Source organism: Dermochelys coriacea, chromosome 1 (assembly GCF_009764565.3).
Source record: "Dermochelys coriacea isolate rDerCor1 chromosome 1, rDerCor1.pri.v4, whole genome shotgun sequence".
In the NCBI taxonomy this organism is placed as follows: Eukaryota; Metazoa; Chordata; order Testudines; family Dermochelyidae; genus Dermochelys; species Dermochelys coriacea.
Window position 1 is genome coordinate 315,259,185 of NC_050068.2, and position 13,490 is coordinate 315,272,674.

The window sequence follows — 13,490 nt, forward strand, 5'->3', positions numbered from 1 at the left end:
AATGCGTAATAAGAGTTGAAAAGGATAGGCAGGAAAACAGACATTGTGAATCCTTTTTAAATAAATCTTTGGAATAGATGTCATTGGACAAAGACAAAAAAGGTTGGATCTCATTTCTCCCTTTAATTTTTGCTGCACCCATTCTATGGAATCAACTCTGACTGCCATATTTCTACGTTGACCCAAATCCAGCTTTTGTTTATACATAAACTAAATCAGCTACATTTAGGGCAAGTCTCCAGTTTGAGCTGGAGATGTAATTTCCAGCTCAAGGACATATGCCTGAACTAGTTCTGATTGAGCTCATGTGTGCTAAAAACAGAAGTGTAACCATGGTGGTGTGAAGGGCTAGTCACCCAAAGTACATTGCCATCTGAGACACTAGGTACATACTTGGATGGCTTCCCAATCCTGTGGCTTGTACCTTTGCAACTACACTTCTATTTTCACAAGGCTAGTTTGATTAGAGCTAGCATGGGCATGTCTCCTGGAGCTTGAAATTATACTTCCAGCTAACAGTCTAGATGTACCTTTACAGTCAGACACACACACACGCTCCCTCTCAATTGTCAGATATCTTTTTTTTACTTTCTAACACTTGAGAACTGTTGTACAAAAAGAAGACATAAAAAACAAGTTGAGACATTTGAAACAAATGACTCTTCACTTGGTCACTGTTCACCTCAGGGGCCAGTTCAAAATTCAATAAAAAAAAAAAAAAAAAAAAAGTCAAAAGAACTACTCACATACTTAAAAAGTTTGGGTCTAGCATTCTCAGCACCTTGCACGAATGAGCCCTTTTTTCAATGGGACTACTCACATGTATGTTTCTAGGACTGGACTTAACATTACATAATGCCTCAAAGGGGCCTGTTTTGCAGTTCCTGTTCAGGTGACTCTCCCTTAGGCAAATTCCAAATGAAATAGTTGGAGTCAGAGTATAAGGACTGAAGAATCAGGACCAAAGACTGCAAGCTACTGTTTGCCACACTTATTCAACAATGAGACAAGATGTAGAAGCCACATAACTGAAATGTGGGAAAGGAATAACTTTTTCCAACATAAGGAGCCAAGGGAAATGTTAAAATCAACACTTCCAGAACATGATCACTCCATCACAAATATAATTTTTATTTTACAAGGAATAGGGGTAAACTTGATGTACTGGGGGCTGTAACAGAAGAAAAGGAGTATGGAGAGAGCACTAAAACAGCACTTTAGTGGTTTTTAAAAGAATTTTAAAATACACCTACAATAGGAGAAAAGGCTAATTTGTAGCAGCCAACTGAATAATTTATTTTTAAAATGCCTGGGGCCTTATTTACACAAGGAACAGAGCCATTTTGAAAGGCATACTAGAACACAGTTCAGTCACAGCTTCCACTGAACTGTCTTCTATTCCTGGTAGTGTGCACAGGACCAAGCCATGCTAGAAATGTGTTATGAATCTACATTGTATGAACATAGCTAGATTCTGAATGTAGACACAACATTAGAGATTATGGACTCACTTCTGTGGCTGTGCACTGAATGGGTAAAAACATGATGTCATATGGGTGAAAAGCAGAATAAAAAGCCATAAAACTGTATTTATAAATGCTTTTAAAAAACAAATAAACTTGATGTGTTTTAAAATATAAATGAAAACAGACAGAAGACAAAGAAGATGGCTTTCTGAGTTTGAATCTAGACCAAACTTTACTGACTTCAGACTGAAGTAATGTTTTTCCATCCAGTTTATCCTGCTGATTTGTATGAAGATAAATATAATGTCTTGTGAATTATTGTAATCTGCCAGTAATGAGTTTTATTTTTCATTTCTGTTAATTTTGATCTCTTTTTTCCCACTCTGATTTCATTAAGTGAACTCTTTTTAAAGGTCTTTAATTTAAATGACACTGTGAAAAGGTCTAATATCTCCACAGGCAGGTTAATCTATGGGGTATTGCTGTAAAAGGTCGCTGCAGAACATGACACAGAACTACTTACAGACTAAGGACTTTCATCCCATTTGTAAAAGAGAGAACTTACAGTTTCCACTTTCAAGGCAAGTGAAACAATAGTACTGTTCACTTTGCACATACTGCAGGGGGACATAATTTTGTGCTGCACTTTGAAAATTAAAAAAAAAAAGCTATGAATTAGGGCTGTCGATTAATCACACTGTGAAACAACAGAATACCAATTGATAGTTAAATATTTTGGATGTTATCCTACATTTTCAAGTATATTAATTTAAATTACAACACAGAATGCAACAACAACATGTACACTACTCACTTTATATTACAAATATTTGCACTGTAAAAATGATAAATAGTATTTTTCAATTCACTTCATAAAAGTATCGTAATGCAATCTCTTTAAATCATGAAAGTACAACTTACAAATGTAGATTTTTTTTTTGTTAAATAACTGCACTGAACTCAAAGTCAAAACAAAGTAAAACTTTGGCTGAATAAGAAGTAGGACTGAGTGGATTTGTAGGCTCCAATCACTAAGACAAACAAGTTTGTTTACATTTACTGGAGATAATGCTGCCGGCTTCTTATTTACAATGTCATCTGAAATTGAGAACAGGCATTCACATGGCACTTTTGTAGCTAGCAGTGCAAAGTTTTTATGTGCCAGATATGCTAAACATTGGTATGCCTCTTCAGCATGGAAGCATTTCCTCTGGAATGGTAGCCAAAGCATGATGATGCTCGTTTAAAATAAAATAAATAATGCGTTAATTAAATTTTGACTGACCTCCTTGGGGGAGAATAGTAGATCTCCTGCTCTGTTTTACCTACATTCTGCCAGGTATTTCATATTATAGCAGTCTCGGATGATGACCCAGTACATGTTGTTTGTTTTAAGAACACTTTCACTACAGATCTGACAAAAATGCAAAGAAGGTACCAATGTGAGATTTCTAAAGATAGCTACAGCACTCAACCCAAGGTTTAAGAATCTGAAGTGCCTTCCAAAATGTGATTAGTATGGGCTGTGAAACATACTATCAGAAGTCTCAAAAGAGCAACACTCTGATGTAGAAACTTACAGAACCCGAACCACCAAAAAAAGAAAAATCAACCTTCTGCTGGTGGCTCAGATGATGAAAGTGAACATGCGTTGGTTTGCACTGCTTTGTATTGTTATCGAGCAGAACCCATCAGCATGGGCACATGTCCTCTGGAATGGTGGTTGAAGTATAAAGGGATATATGGCACATAAATATGTGTAGCTGGCACATAAATATCTTGCAACACTGTGCATGCGAATGCCTGTTCTCACTTTCAGGTGACATTGTAAATAAGAAGCCAGCAGCATTATCTCCTGCAAATGTAAACAAACTTGTTTGTCTGAGTGACTGGCTGAACAAAAAGTAGGACTGAATGGATTTGTAGGCTCTAAAATTTTACATTGTTTTGGTTTTGACTGCAGTTATTTTTTGTACATAGTTCTACATTTGTAAGTTCACCTTTAATGATAAAGAGATTGCATTACAATACTTGTATGAGGTGAATTGAAAAATACTACTATTTCTTTTGTTTTTTTACAGCACAAATATTTGTAATAAAAATATAAAGCGAGCACTGCACACTTTGTATTCTTTGTTGTAATTGAAATCAATATATTTAAAATATATAGAAAACATCCAAAATATTTAAATGATATTCTATTGTTTAACAGTGTGATTACTTTTTTTAAATTGCTTTACAGCTCTACTATAAATGTTATCTTCAAAGAAGAAATGTTACCTACACCCCAAAAAATTCTTGTTTTCCTTTAATATCTTCTAAATATCAGCTTCTTATAGTCTCTTTGTTTTTTGTTATCCCAACTTTTTTTCTTCTTTTGTTTTGGTGTTTCAATCATTCTGTTGCTAAAATGGTAAACAAGCTGATTCTACAAACTTATGTTTTGAGCTAACTTTTATAAAACGAATTAACCAGAGCCGTAACTAGGCATTTTAGCACCCAGGGTGAGCAAGCATATTTGCGCCCCCTAGAGGCGACGCGTGGGAGGGACATGTAGGGTCATGTTACCCTAGAATTTAGATGCTAATTGAATTATCTACAAATTTGTTAAAATTAGACAAAAGGGTAAACAAGATTGTGGCCTATTCTAAAGGAATTGCCAGAGTTTCCAGGGGGTTTGCCTCTGACCTGCAGAGGGCTCTCTAGAGCAAGCTAGTCTTGCTAACACCTGAAAGGACATGGATACAGCCTTCCAAACAAGAATGGACACAAAAGCAGTAGTTCTTCAAAAACAAAAGAATAGTTTATTTAAAGAAATAAATTATTATAGTGTATTTAGGAAAGCGAGAAAGAAAGTATAAAGAACAGAGTAAAATGCAATAGAATTACAATTGAAATAATTAAAGCGGGGCAGCAAAATCCAAGACACAGACTATAAAGGATATCTAACACATGCAGGAAATACAATGCTGTCAATGTAACAAGCCTATAGAGGTCCCATACACCCAGAGACCTTTAGTCTTAATGTTACAATTTAACCCCATATTTAATACAATGTGATATATGCAGGCCTCTTATAGACACCCATGAGAAAACTAACACTATATTCACAGATTAAAACACTTGCTTATATTCAACATCATGTAAGAGCTGGCCAGGCAGTTACAAGTTGGGTAGGGGAGATCTCACTCAAGACGCAGGCATCCAGCTTTATTTACAGGCAAAACCCATACACTCTTAAATAGTAGATAAAAAGGAGATCAGACTTACATTACACTCTTCCTTCAGGTTTCCCTCTGCTTCTTCACGGGGTCCTTCTGCTCTGTCTGAAATCTTTAGGAAGCACAGTTTCTTCAGTTGTGCTGCTGCCCCATGGTGGTGGCAGTGGCGATTGCTGGTGGTGGGGCGGTTGCTGGAAGGCAGTTCTCCGTTGCCAAGGCAACCTCAGGGTTCTTTTGCTGCTGCTACTTCTTCTTCTTGAATATGGCTAATTTTCAGGTAGCTTCTTCTTTGCAGATGTCTTGCAGCTTCTGCTCTCCTCCAGATCCCAAACCCCTTATAAGTGCAGCCTGCTAGCTGTTGGCCTAATATACTGGTTGTGCTCTCAAGGTCATCTCATAAACATAATTTATCAGCCTAACTCAGCCAATCAGCGTCTAGGTATTAGCATATTTCCTCTTCCTGTCTAGATCCCCCCCCTTTTATTTGCATGATATCACATGTAATTAGCATGCTGTCAATCTAGGAATGCTCCTCCCCTGACGCCATCTTGGAATCTAGGATTTTGCTGAATCATTCCCCATTACTACATCCTCCCTATATCTGCCATCTTGGTCAGCCATATTGGATTTTCTAAAGTTAAACTATCATTAATTTCTATTTATTTAAAGCCTTAATCTTACAACTAATTACTGTTTTATGCAAACCAAAGTGTCCAGATACTGACACCACTCTTTTTATGTCCAATTGAGAGAAATATAATGAAATGAAAATGTAAACCCCTTCCGTGTTTTTTCTGCAAACCTCTACTCAGAACATTCAAGGCAAAAATCTCTCACTACAACACGTCCCTCCAGATTTCAGCCTTCCATTTAGCACAAAACTGGCACATTGGAAGCTGGTGGGAGCCGCCAAGCCTGCTCAGGCCTCTGGCTCTCTGCACCGTGGGAGCTGGGGCACGGGCTAGCTGCCTGGCAGTCCTCCTTGCCCTGCTCCCCAAGCTAGGCTGTCTCTGCACGGCCAGCTGCTCCCCAGGCAGGGCAGGCAGCACAGCTCCTAGCTAAGTCCCTGGCTAGGGTGACCAGATGTCCCGATTTTATAGGGACAGTCCTGATATTTGGGGCTTTGTCTTATATAGGCACCTATTACCCACTACTTGCTGTCTGGTCACCCTACCCCGATGTGCTCTTGCCTCTCCCCCATAGCAGCCCGGCACCAGCCGGTGCCACCACCTGGAGCCAGCCCCTGCCCATAGTTCCTGGCTGTCTACAGGGGGCAATGTCAGCAGGTATGCTCTAGGTAGTGGCCTGGCTCAGGGAGTAGGGTAGGGAGGGCTGCCAGGCAGTCAGCCTACGCCCATGCTCCCATAGCACAGAGAGCCAGGGGCCTGAGCAGCTTCCCCACCTTCCGATCCACTGGCTCCTGGCAGAAGATCACAGTTTTCAAACTGGGGGGGGGACATCCCCCCCAGTTTGAAAACCTCTGTGCTAAATGGAAGGCAGAAATCTGGAGGGACATGTGACCCCATGGGCTCCTCTACACCACCCCATTTCTTCTGCTCCCAAGGCTTCATGCCCTGGATGGCTACCCCACATTCCCCGCCCTAGTTATGGCCCTGGAATTACCATCTTGAAGAAGTCATTACATCATTATTTACTATGGTGCAGATCCACAAAGGTATTTAGTCTCCTAATTTCCATCTGTTTTTCTATTACAGCCACAAGGAAACACTTATCTATGGTTTCTAAAGTTGAAAACTGCCATCTGACAGACATCTGGTGTCAAGCATAGCAGCTCCCACACAACCTCAAGACTGTTGAAAATGGTGTGGACTGGGTGAACCAGTTACAGCACAGATTGGCTTCTAGCACACTTTACTATGGTGTTGAACCCAACTGACTGTCCAGTAGGACCGCTGTTTCCAGCACTGGCTATGGGGATGGAGGGAGAAGGAGACAATCCTCATTGAACACTCTTTTTCAAGTGTAGGCACAATTAGGGGGTTCTAATTATTAGGATCATGGGGTTCTAGAAATAAAGGGCTAAAGAGAGTCATCCTTTTCTTTAGCATGGACCCGACACACATACACAGATCTCACTGAGCTTTCCCCATAGCGTAAATGGTAGAGATTAAAATGCTTCATGGTCACTGGCGTACCCAGTGCTAAAAATGTTTTAATCAATGCCCTTCTGTGGAGAAATGTTTGAACTAATTTTTTTTTTCTGTGTTCTGAACTCCATCTGTGCTGCCTGCTCTTTTATTTCAGGGAACCCAGAAAGGAAAAGTTCTCCATCCTGCTGTCCTCTTCCCCTGCTCACTGGTCCAGTTAACTACAGTGTAGGACAATAGCAGAAGCAAGGGCATCTGACTTTGCCTCCAAGCTGGATTTGGCACATTTCCAGGAACCGAAGGGCTGCACATTTCCCCCCCATACAACAGGAGTACGTCACCGCGGTCTTCACTTTTCACATGAGAATAAGACTCTAAAAGACTAAAGGTCTTAGAATGCCATGTTCCATTTTGGTTTGCAGTATCCAGGCTGCCACGTTGCTCTTTTGGACCTGTAGTTCCTCTTTGTTAAAGACAACACAAAATTAAGGCAGATGTGGGTCCCACTTTGGGTGCACAATGCAGGCAGTTACAACGATTCTTCCCACAGATGCCTGAAAGGCCAGTCGGAAGGAGCTAGCTAGAAGTCCTAGGCCTGCAGCCCTGTGGCACCCAAAGACTCTGTGGCACTCCATTTCCAGAGTGGCACCAGCTGGGACGGGCGATAACAATGCTCTAATAAATTTGTTAGTCTCTAAGGTGCCACAAGTACTCCTGGTCTTTTTGCTGCTACTCTGAAAACTCCTCTAAGCTGTTCCGAAAAGAGGGAGGTTTTATGAAAATAATAAGGGAGACTTTTAATGAGAAAAATTCTAGGTTGATAAATAGGAGAACAGAACTTCTTTGCACACCGGCCTGAGGCATGCACACACCCCCTGTCCGAGGCAGGCACACCTCCAGACACACCCAACCCCAGGCACGCACGCCTCGCCTGAGGCATGCATGCCCGGCGTAAGGCTCGCACACCCAACCCCAGGCGTGCACCCCCGCCCGAGGCACGCGCACCCGCGTGCACCCCCATTCTCAGGCCCGCGCCCGCGCCCATCTTCCCCTCCGCTGGAGGCACCTGGCCCCCTGGTAAGCGCCGTGTCGCGCGCGCCGGAGCTCACCTGCGCCGGCACCTGGGACCACGCTGCCCTGGGGCGGGCCGCCCTCTCCCTGTGGCTCGGGCCGCCGTCGCTCAGCCGGGAGAGCAGGAGCTCTCCTTCTGCAGCGGGTGCGTGAGGGGGAGGCTGCCCCGCAGAGACAAAGCCCGGCGTGGGCGGCTCGGGACGGCTGGTGCCGTGGACTCCCCTCCCCCAGAGGTAACGTGCGTGCCTGGGGCGCGGTGTAGTGGGGCCGGCCGCCCCAGCTCCACCCCGGCCGCTCGCCCTCCTCCGCCTCTCGCTGCCTTCCCCTGCGGCTGCCCCTCCCCCCCGCAGCCCCCGTCTCACCGCCCCCCCTCCCCCCGGCCCCTCTTCAGGCTCCCTCCGCCCCTTTGTCCTTGTGACTCCTCTTCGCATCCCTCCCGCTGGGGCTCCGAGTCAGGCAGGTGCCCAGGGGCCCTTAGGAGAGCTGAGCCCTGCTGGGGTGTGGGGTTAGCTGCCGCGGCTGTTGCGTGCTGGGGGGGCCCGGAGGCGCTGCCCCGTGAGGGTCCCGCCGCGCGTCTAGTGCAGTCTGGTTGCGGATCCCTTGCCGGGGACTCTTCCGAGAGCAACGGTGGGCAGCCAAAGCGGGTGGGGCAGGGACCCTGGGGAGAGGACACCGCCGTTTGCTCGTCCCCGCTGCTCTGGGATTGTACGTGTAGCCGCCGGAGTTACCGGGGGGGGGGGGGGGGGGGGACTCGTGCTCACGTGGGGAAACATTTTTTAGCGTGTAGCGATCGAGTGCTGGACTTGAGGGGAAGTGATGCACCGAGTGAGCAGACCGGAGGTGTCTTTTGGTCTCAGAAGTGCAAGAACGTATGTTTCCTTCTTGATAAGATAAAGCGGGAGAGGGGATGGGGAAAACTCCCCTACCTATTCTACATACAAAATGACGGGACAGAAACCGGGTCCCTCTCACTGAAAACTACATCGAAAATAAAAGCAGTTACGTGCCTCTGTAAGACCTGAAGAAGAGCTCAGTGTGGCTCCAAAGCTTGTGTCTCTCACCAACAGAAGTTGGTTTGATAAAACATGTTACCTCCCCCCTCCCCCTTGTCTCTCTCAAGATCAGTCAATTTTACAGTTTTTAGTGTTAGCTCATTTTGTAGATAAAATTATAGCTAAATAACCTGTTTAAACAGTTAATTTTGACTAAAGCCAACTGTTTTAGGAATAACTATCTGGTTATTCTTTATTGCAGATATCAGATGACTAAGGGAATAGCAAGGATATAGGAAGCTTTTAATCTTTAGGTTCCTGCTTCAAAAACAGACACTGACAGTAACTAAACAGGTTCCTGCTGACAGCTTTTTTTAGTTAATGGGACTTGGTCCACTGTTTAGTGGCTTTGTCTAGATTACAATTTGCTTTCTTTTTTGCTATACACAAACTAAGGATATAGTGGACATGGTGACTGAACAATTCCATTATTTAGAGAGCGTCGCACCAGAACAAGGTTGAGGCTTACGGGTAAGGCAGTGGTAAAGCTCATATTATCCATCTTGCAACTAAAGCTTTCCATTTTTCCATATAACAGGTACAAGTATTATCCAACCATTCTCTTTCATTACACATAAACTGAAGTGACTAGTGCAGTAACAATGTTTACTCTGTTGGTTATGTTATGCACAATGTTTATAGAAATGTTTTTGCCCTCTTATTGTTACTCTGATGTATAAAGATGAACCTATAAACTGTTTTATCTACACTTTTTCTGGAGTAGAAAAATTGAAAACTAAGGAATTGATCCTGTAGTGAGCACCCTGCACATAAACCTCCATTGATTTCACCGGGGTTCCACTTGGATGTCCATATGGCGATTAGGCACTAAATAATTTCAGTTGTTTTCTGTGGTCATACTCTCACACAAATATAAAGTAGCAAAAGCTTATACAGAGCAATGTGCATAGGAAAGTAGCTAAGCACAGCCAGGCTGTCATCCTTTCAGGGGTCTGAGGAGTTTGTGACTTATGCTTTTTTAGAATATCCTAAATATGTAGGTACCTAGTCCAAACATGCAGTAATGTTCATTAATGTTGTTGGGAATTATAAATGTCTATTGAATGAAGAGCAACCAAACTAGTTTAGGTGAGTGTCAGAGAATGTTGCTTCTACAGTAGTTCTAGTCTAAACATACATTATTTGCATGACTTTTTCAGTTCTCAAAAGGATGCATCATTCCATCCAGTATGAAGATCATCAAAGTATGAAAGCCCATTCAATACCTCAACATCACATGAAAGTATTTCTAGACTCATTAAGTAGTCAAGGGCCAGAAGAAGTACAGCAATTTGTGCATTCTCCAATCTCAGTATACCAACAAGGAAATCATTATATATACATGGGCAGCACCGATGTATCAGGGCCTTTGTTAGAGTTGGTGCATCCAGTTACATCTCCTCTCCAACATCCAGCACTAAGCTACTGTGGACCACTGGAGCAGCAGCATATTCAAGTGTACCATACACAGTCTCAACAAGGCCATCAAATAGAAATGCAGCAAAATCATTTGGTCAAACAAGTACAACTGCAGATAGAGGCTCAGCCCTCCCCTGAAGGGCAATTTAATACACCAACTTCTGAACGTGAAAGAAGACTGTCATGTATTTCTCAACCTATGAAGAAAAGGAAAATTGACATGCCACTAGAAGACAACTACAGTAATAGTCAAAGTTCTCTGCAGAATATACCTATTACTGTACTAACAATGCCTAGCCATACCCAACAGCAGGCTTACAATTCTCTTCAACAAGAACTGCTGACAGTAGATGGCAATCAACTGTATGGACTTGCACCTGCTACAGGAACAAATGGCCATCTGCCTGATGTAGAATCATGGGCAGTTTGTCCTCCTCGTGCAATTTGCCCTGAAGCTCAGAATATGGTGAATACCCCTGTTTATCGGGATGCCTGTGGTATTATTCAGATTGGTGAAATGGCTATGAATATGACTAGCATTAAGTTAGAAGAAAGCAAGGATAATTTTCAAGCTGTTTCAGAAGCTAGAAAGAGTATTCAGGAGAGTCCGATTCCTAGCACACCCTGTTTCCCAGTGCAATGTGTAAATAAGAATGGAAATACGCACCTTCCTCTTGCTGTACAGAGTGGAAAGAGGATGTATCAATCAGCTGAATATTGGGATGAGCAACAGGTGCAGGTAAGCACAAATATGAAGCTCTGTGGTGGGATGTGTGTTTGTGACTTCTCTGGGTCCAATCTGCTTCTCCGAGTTGGGTTTCCTATCACTCGTATTAACTCCTTCTCAGGCAAAGGTGTGTTCAGGTGGGATTATGTATCGAGGCAAAGATAGTCTGAAGCTTTAGCTACCTTTCATCTGCCTAAAATATACATGCACAAAAACTTCCTGAAGAATTTAACAAGTGTATAAATCGTAACTGTACAGGCTTCAGAGATACAACATTAAACATTGCAAAATTAGCTTTTCCTGTTTGTATTTGCATAATGTACTCTAATAATCAAGCTTCCCTATTTGATAGGATATTACCATGTTAAAAGATAAAACTTTACGCCACCAGGGCATATTTGTCCCAAAATTTGAAATCTACCCATGTAGATTCCCCCCGCATTCTACCTTATAACAAATTTAGGCAAAGTGTTCCAGGTGGATGATCTTGTGCCTGCATGCAGCTCCATGGCCCCAGGTTCCTATTGAACCTCAGTTGCACTGCACAAGTCTCAAGGATGGCTGACCAAGGTGTGGGTGTGTTTTTTGTTTTGAGAAACTAGGGATCTTTGTCAAAACTGTGGCTTTGGGACTATGTCTAATAAAACTGTGATTCTACAATGTATAAATAGTAGAAAAAGATTTCTCATTCAGGCAACTGCCCCTACTTCTGAGTATTAGACCAAATAATTCTCTATTAACTTAGTTCTGGTATGAACCGTACTGAAAAGCGATAATTACAGTACATATTATATATTGCGAAGTAATTTGGCCAAACCCAGTGTGTCCTTTAATGAAAAATCTTGTTTGACTATAGATATGTTGTAAGGAGCAAGCTTGTCTTAATTTTCTTGGCAAATTAGCACAATATTTGTTTACAAACTTTAATTTAGCTGACTGCATGAACAACACTAATCAACCTTACTTATTTTAAACTTGGTCTTCTCCCTCCCTCCCTTAAAATGTAGCTGAATGTAAACCTAAAATTGTGGGATTAAAGTAGCATTGTTTTGGGACAGAAATGGACAAGGGCTGTAATAATAGTAGTTTTATAGTCCTAATTTTGTTGTTGTAGCACCCAAAACTTTTGAAAAAGTTGTAAATGAATAAGGATATTCCAGAGGGATACACTAGTCTAGCAATGAAATGACCTAGGCACAATGGTAATACTCATATTAAAGAATGTAAATATTATTAAAAGAAGTCTGTGTTTCTCTTTCAAACTAAGTCTTAAGAACTGAGTAACCTGATCACTTTTTTTTTTTTAAGCCATACATCAGTATAGAGAAGGTTAAAAAAACTTCTACTTGACAGATTTGGAGGTTACCCTAGAGAGTTACTCTTTCCTCATTCTAGAAGCAAAAGTCTGGTTGAATAGAATGAGTGATCCGCATTGTTCTTCTTTTAGATCAGATATGGGTCTCAGTGACAACCACATGATCGTTTATCATGTGGAGGTCTCGCCAGTTAGGACTTCTCTGTTTCCTTTTTGTCAATCCATCTCTAATCCAAGATGCGATATTTTTATTTAATTGATATTTATTAGGACAGTCAAGCGATTAAAAAAATTAATTGTGATTAATCGTGCAATTAAAAAAATTAATAGAATACTATTTATATAAACATTTTTCGATATTTTTCACATTTTCAAATATTGATTTCAATTACAACACAGAATACAAAGTGTACAGTGCTCACTTTATAATAGTATAAATATTTGCATTGTAAAAATAAAAGATAGTATTTTTCAATTCACTTAATACAAGTACTGCAGTGAAATCTCTTTATCACAAAAGTTGAACTTACAAATGTAGAATTATGTACAAAAAATAAACTGCATTCAAAAATAAAACAATGTAAAACTTTACAGCCTACAAATCCACTCAGTCCTCCTCCTTTCTCAGCCAATTGGTTGGGATCCCTGCGCCTCGCACCTGGGCCCTATCGCTCAGACAAACAAGTTTGTTTACATCTGCAGGAGATAATGCTGTCCACTGCTTGTTTACAATGTCACCTGAAAGTGAGAAAAGGCATTCGCGTGACACTGTTGTAGCTGGTGTTGCAAGATATTTATGTGCCAATGCACTACAGATGCTTCAACCACCATTCCAAAGGACATACGTCCATGCTGATGATGGGTTCTGCTTGATAACGATCCAAAGCAGTGCACATGAACACACGTTCATTTTCATCATCTGAGTCAGATGCCACATGCAGAAGGCTGATTTTCTTTTTTGGTGGTTCGGGTTCTGTAGTTTCTGCATGGGAGCGTTGTTCTTTTAAAACTCCTGAAAGCATGCTCCACACCCCATACTGATCAGATTCTTAGAAGGCACTTCAGATTCTTAAATCTTGGGCTGAGTGCTTTAGCTATCTTTAGAAATCTC

The 13,490-nt window shown here is 41.8% G+C and overlaps 2 protein-coding genes across 9 annotated transcripts in view; one reads left to right on the top strand and one right to left on the bottom strand.

Moving 5' to 3' along the window:
- The window catches only part of PANX2 (pannexin 2), a 59,377-nt gene extending 51,470 nt beyond the window's left edge, over window positions 1–7,907 (bottom strand). For all 7 annotated transcript variants that reach the window (XM_043496095.1, XM_043496076.1, XM_043496069.1 and 4 more), the window contains exon 1: window positions 4,742–7,907. The gene's annotated coding sequence lies outside the window, so the exon portion shown is untranslated. The remainder of the gene's footprint in view (window positions 1–4,741) is intronic.
- The window catches only part of LOC119858730 (transcriptional regulator QRICH1-like), a 36,699-nt gene continuing 30,853 nt past the window's right edge, over window positions 7,645–13,490 (top strand). The window contains exons 1-2 of one of the 2 annotated variants that reach the window (XM_038414277.2): window positions 7,645–7,872; window positions 10,079–11,076. In XM_038414277.2, coding sequence (XP_038270205.1) covers window positions 7,734–7,872; window positions 10,079–11,076 — 1,137 coding nt within the window. In that variant the 5' untranslated portion in view covers window positions 7,645–7,733. Of the gene's footprint in view, window positions 7,873–7,907; window positions 8,100–10,078; window positions 11,077–13,490 lie in introns of those variants that run through there. The other variant, XM_038367707.2, reaches the window with a different exon arrangement.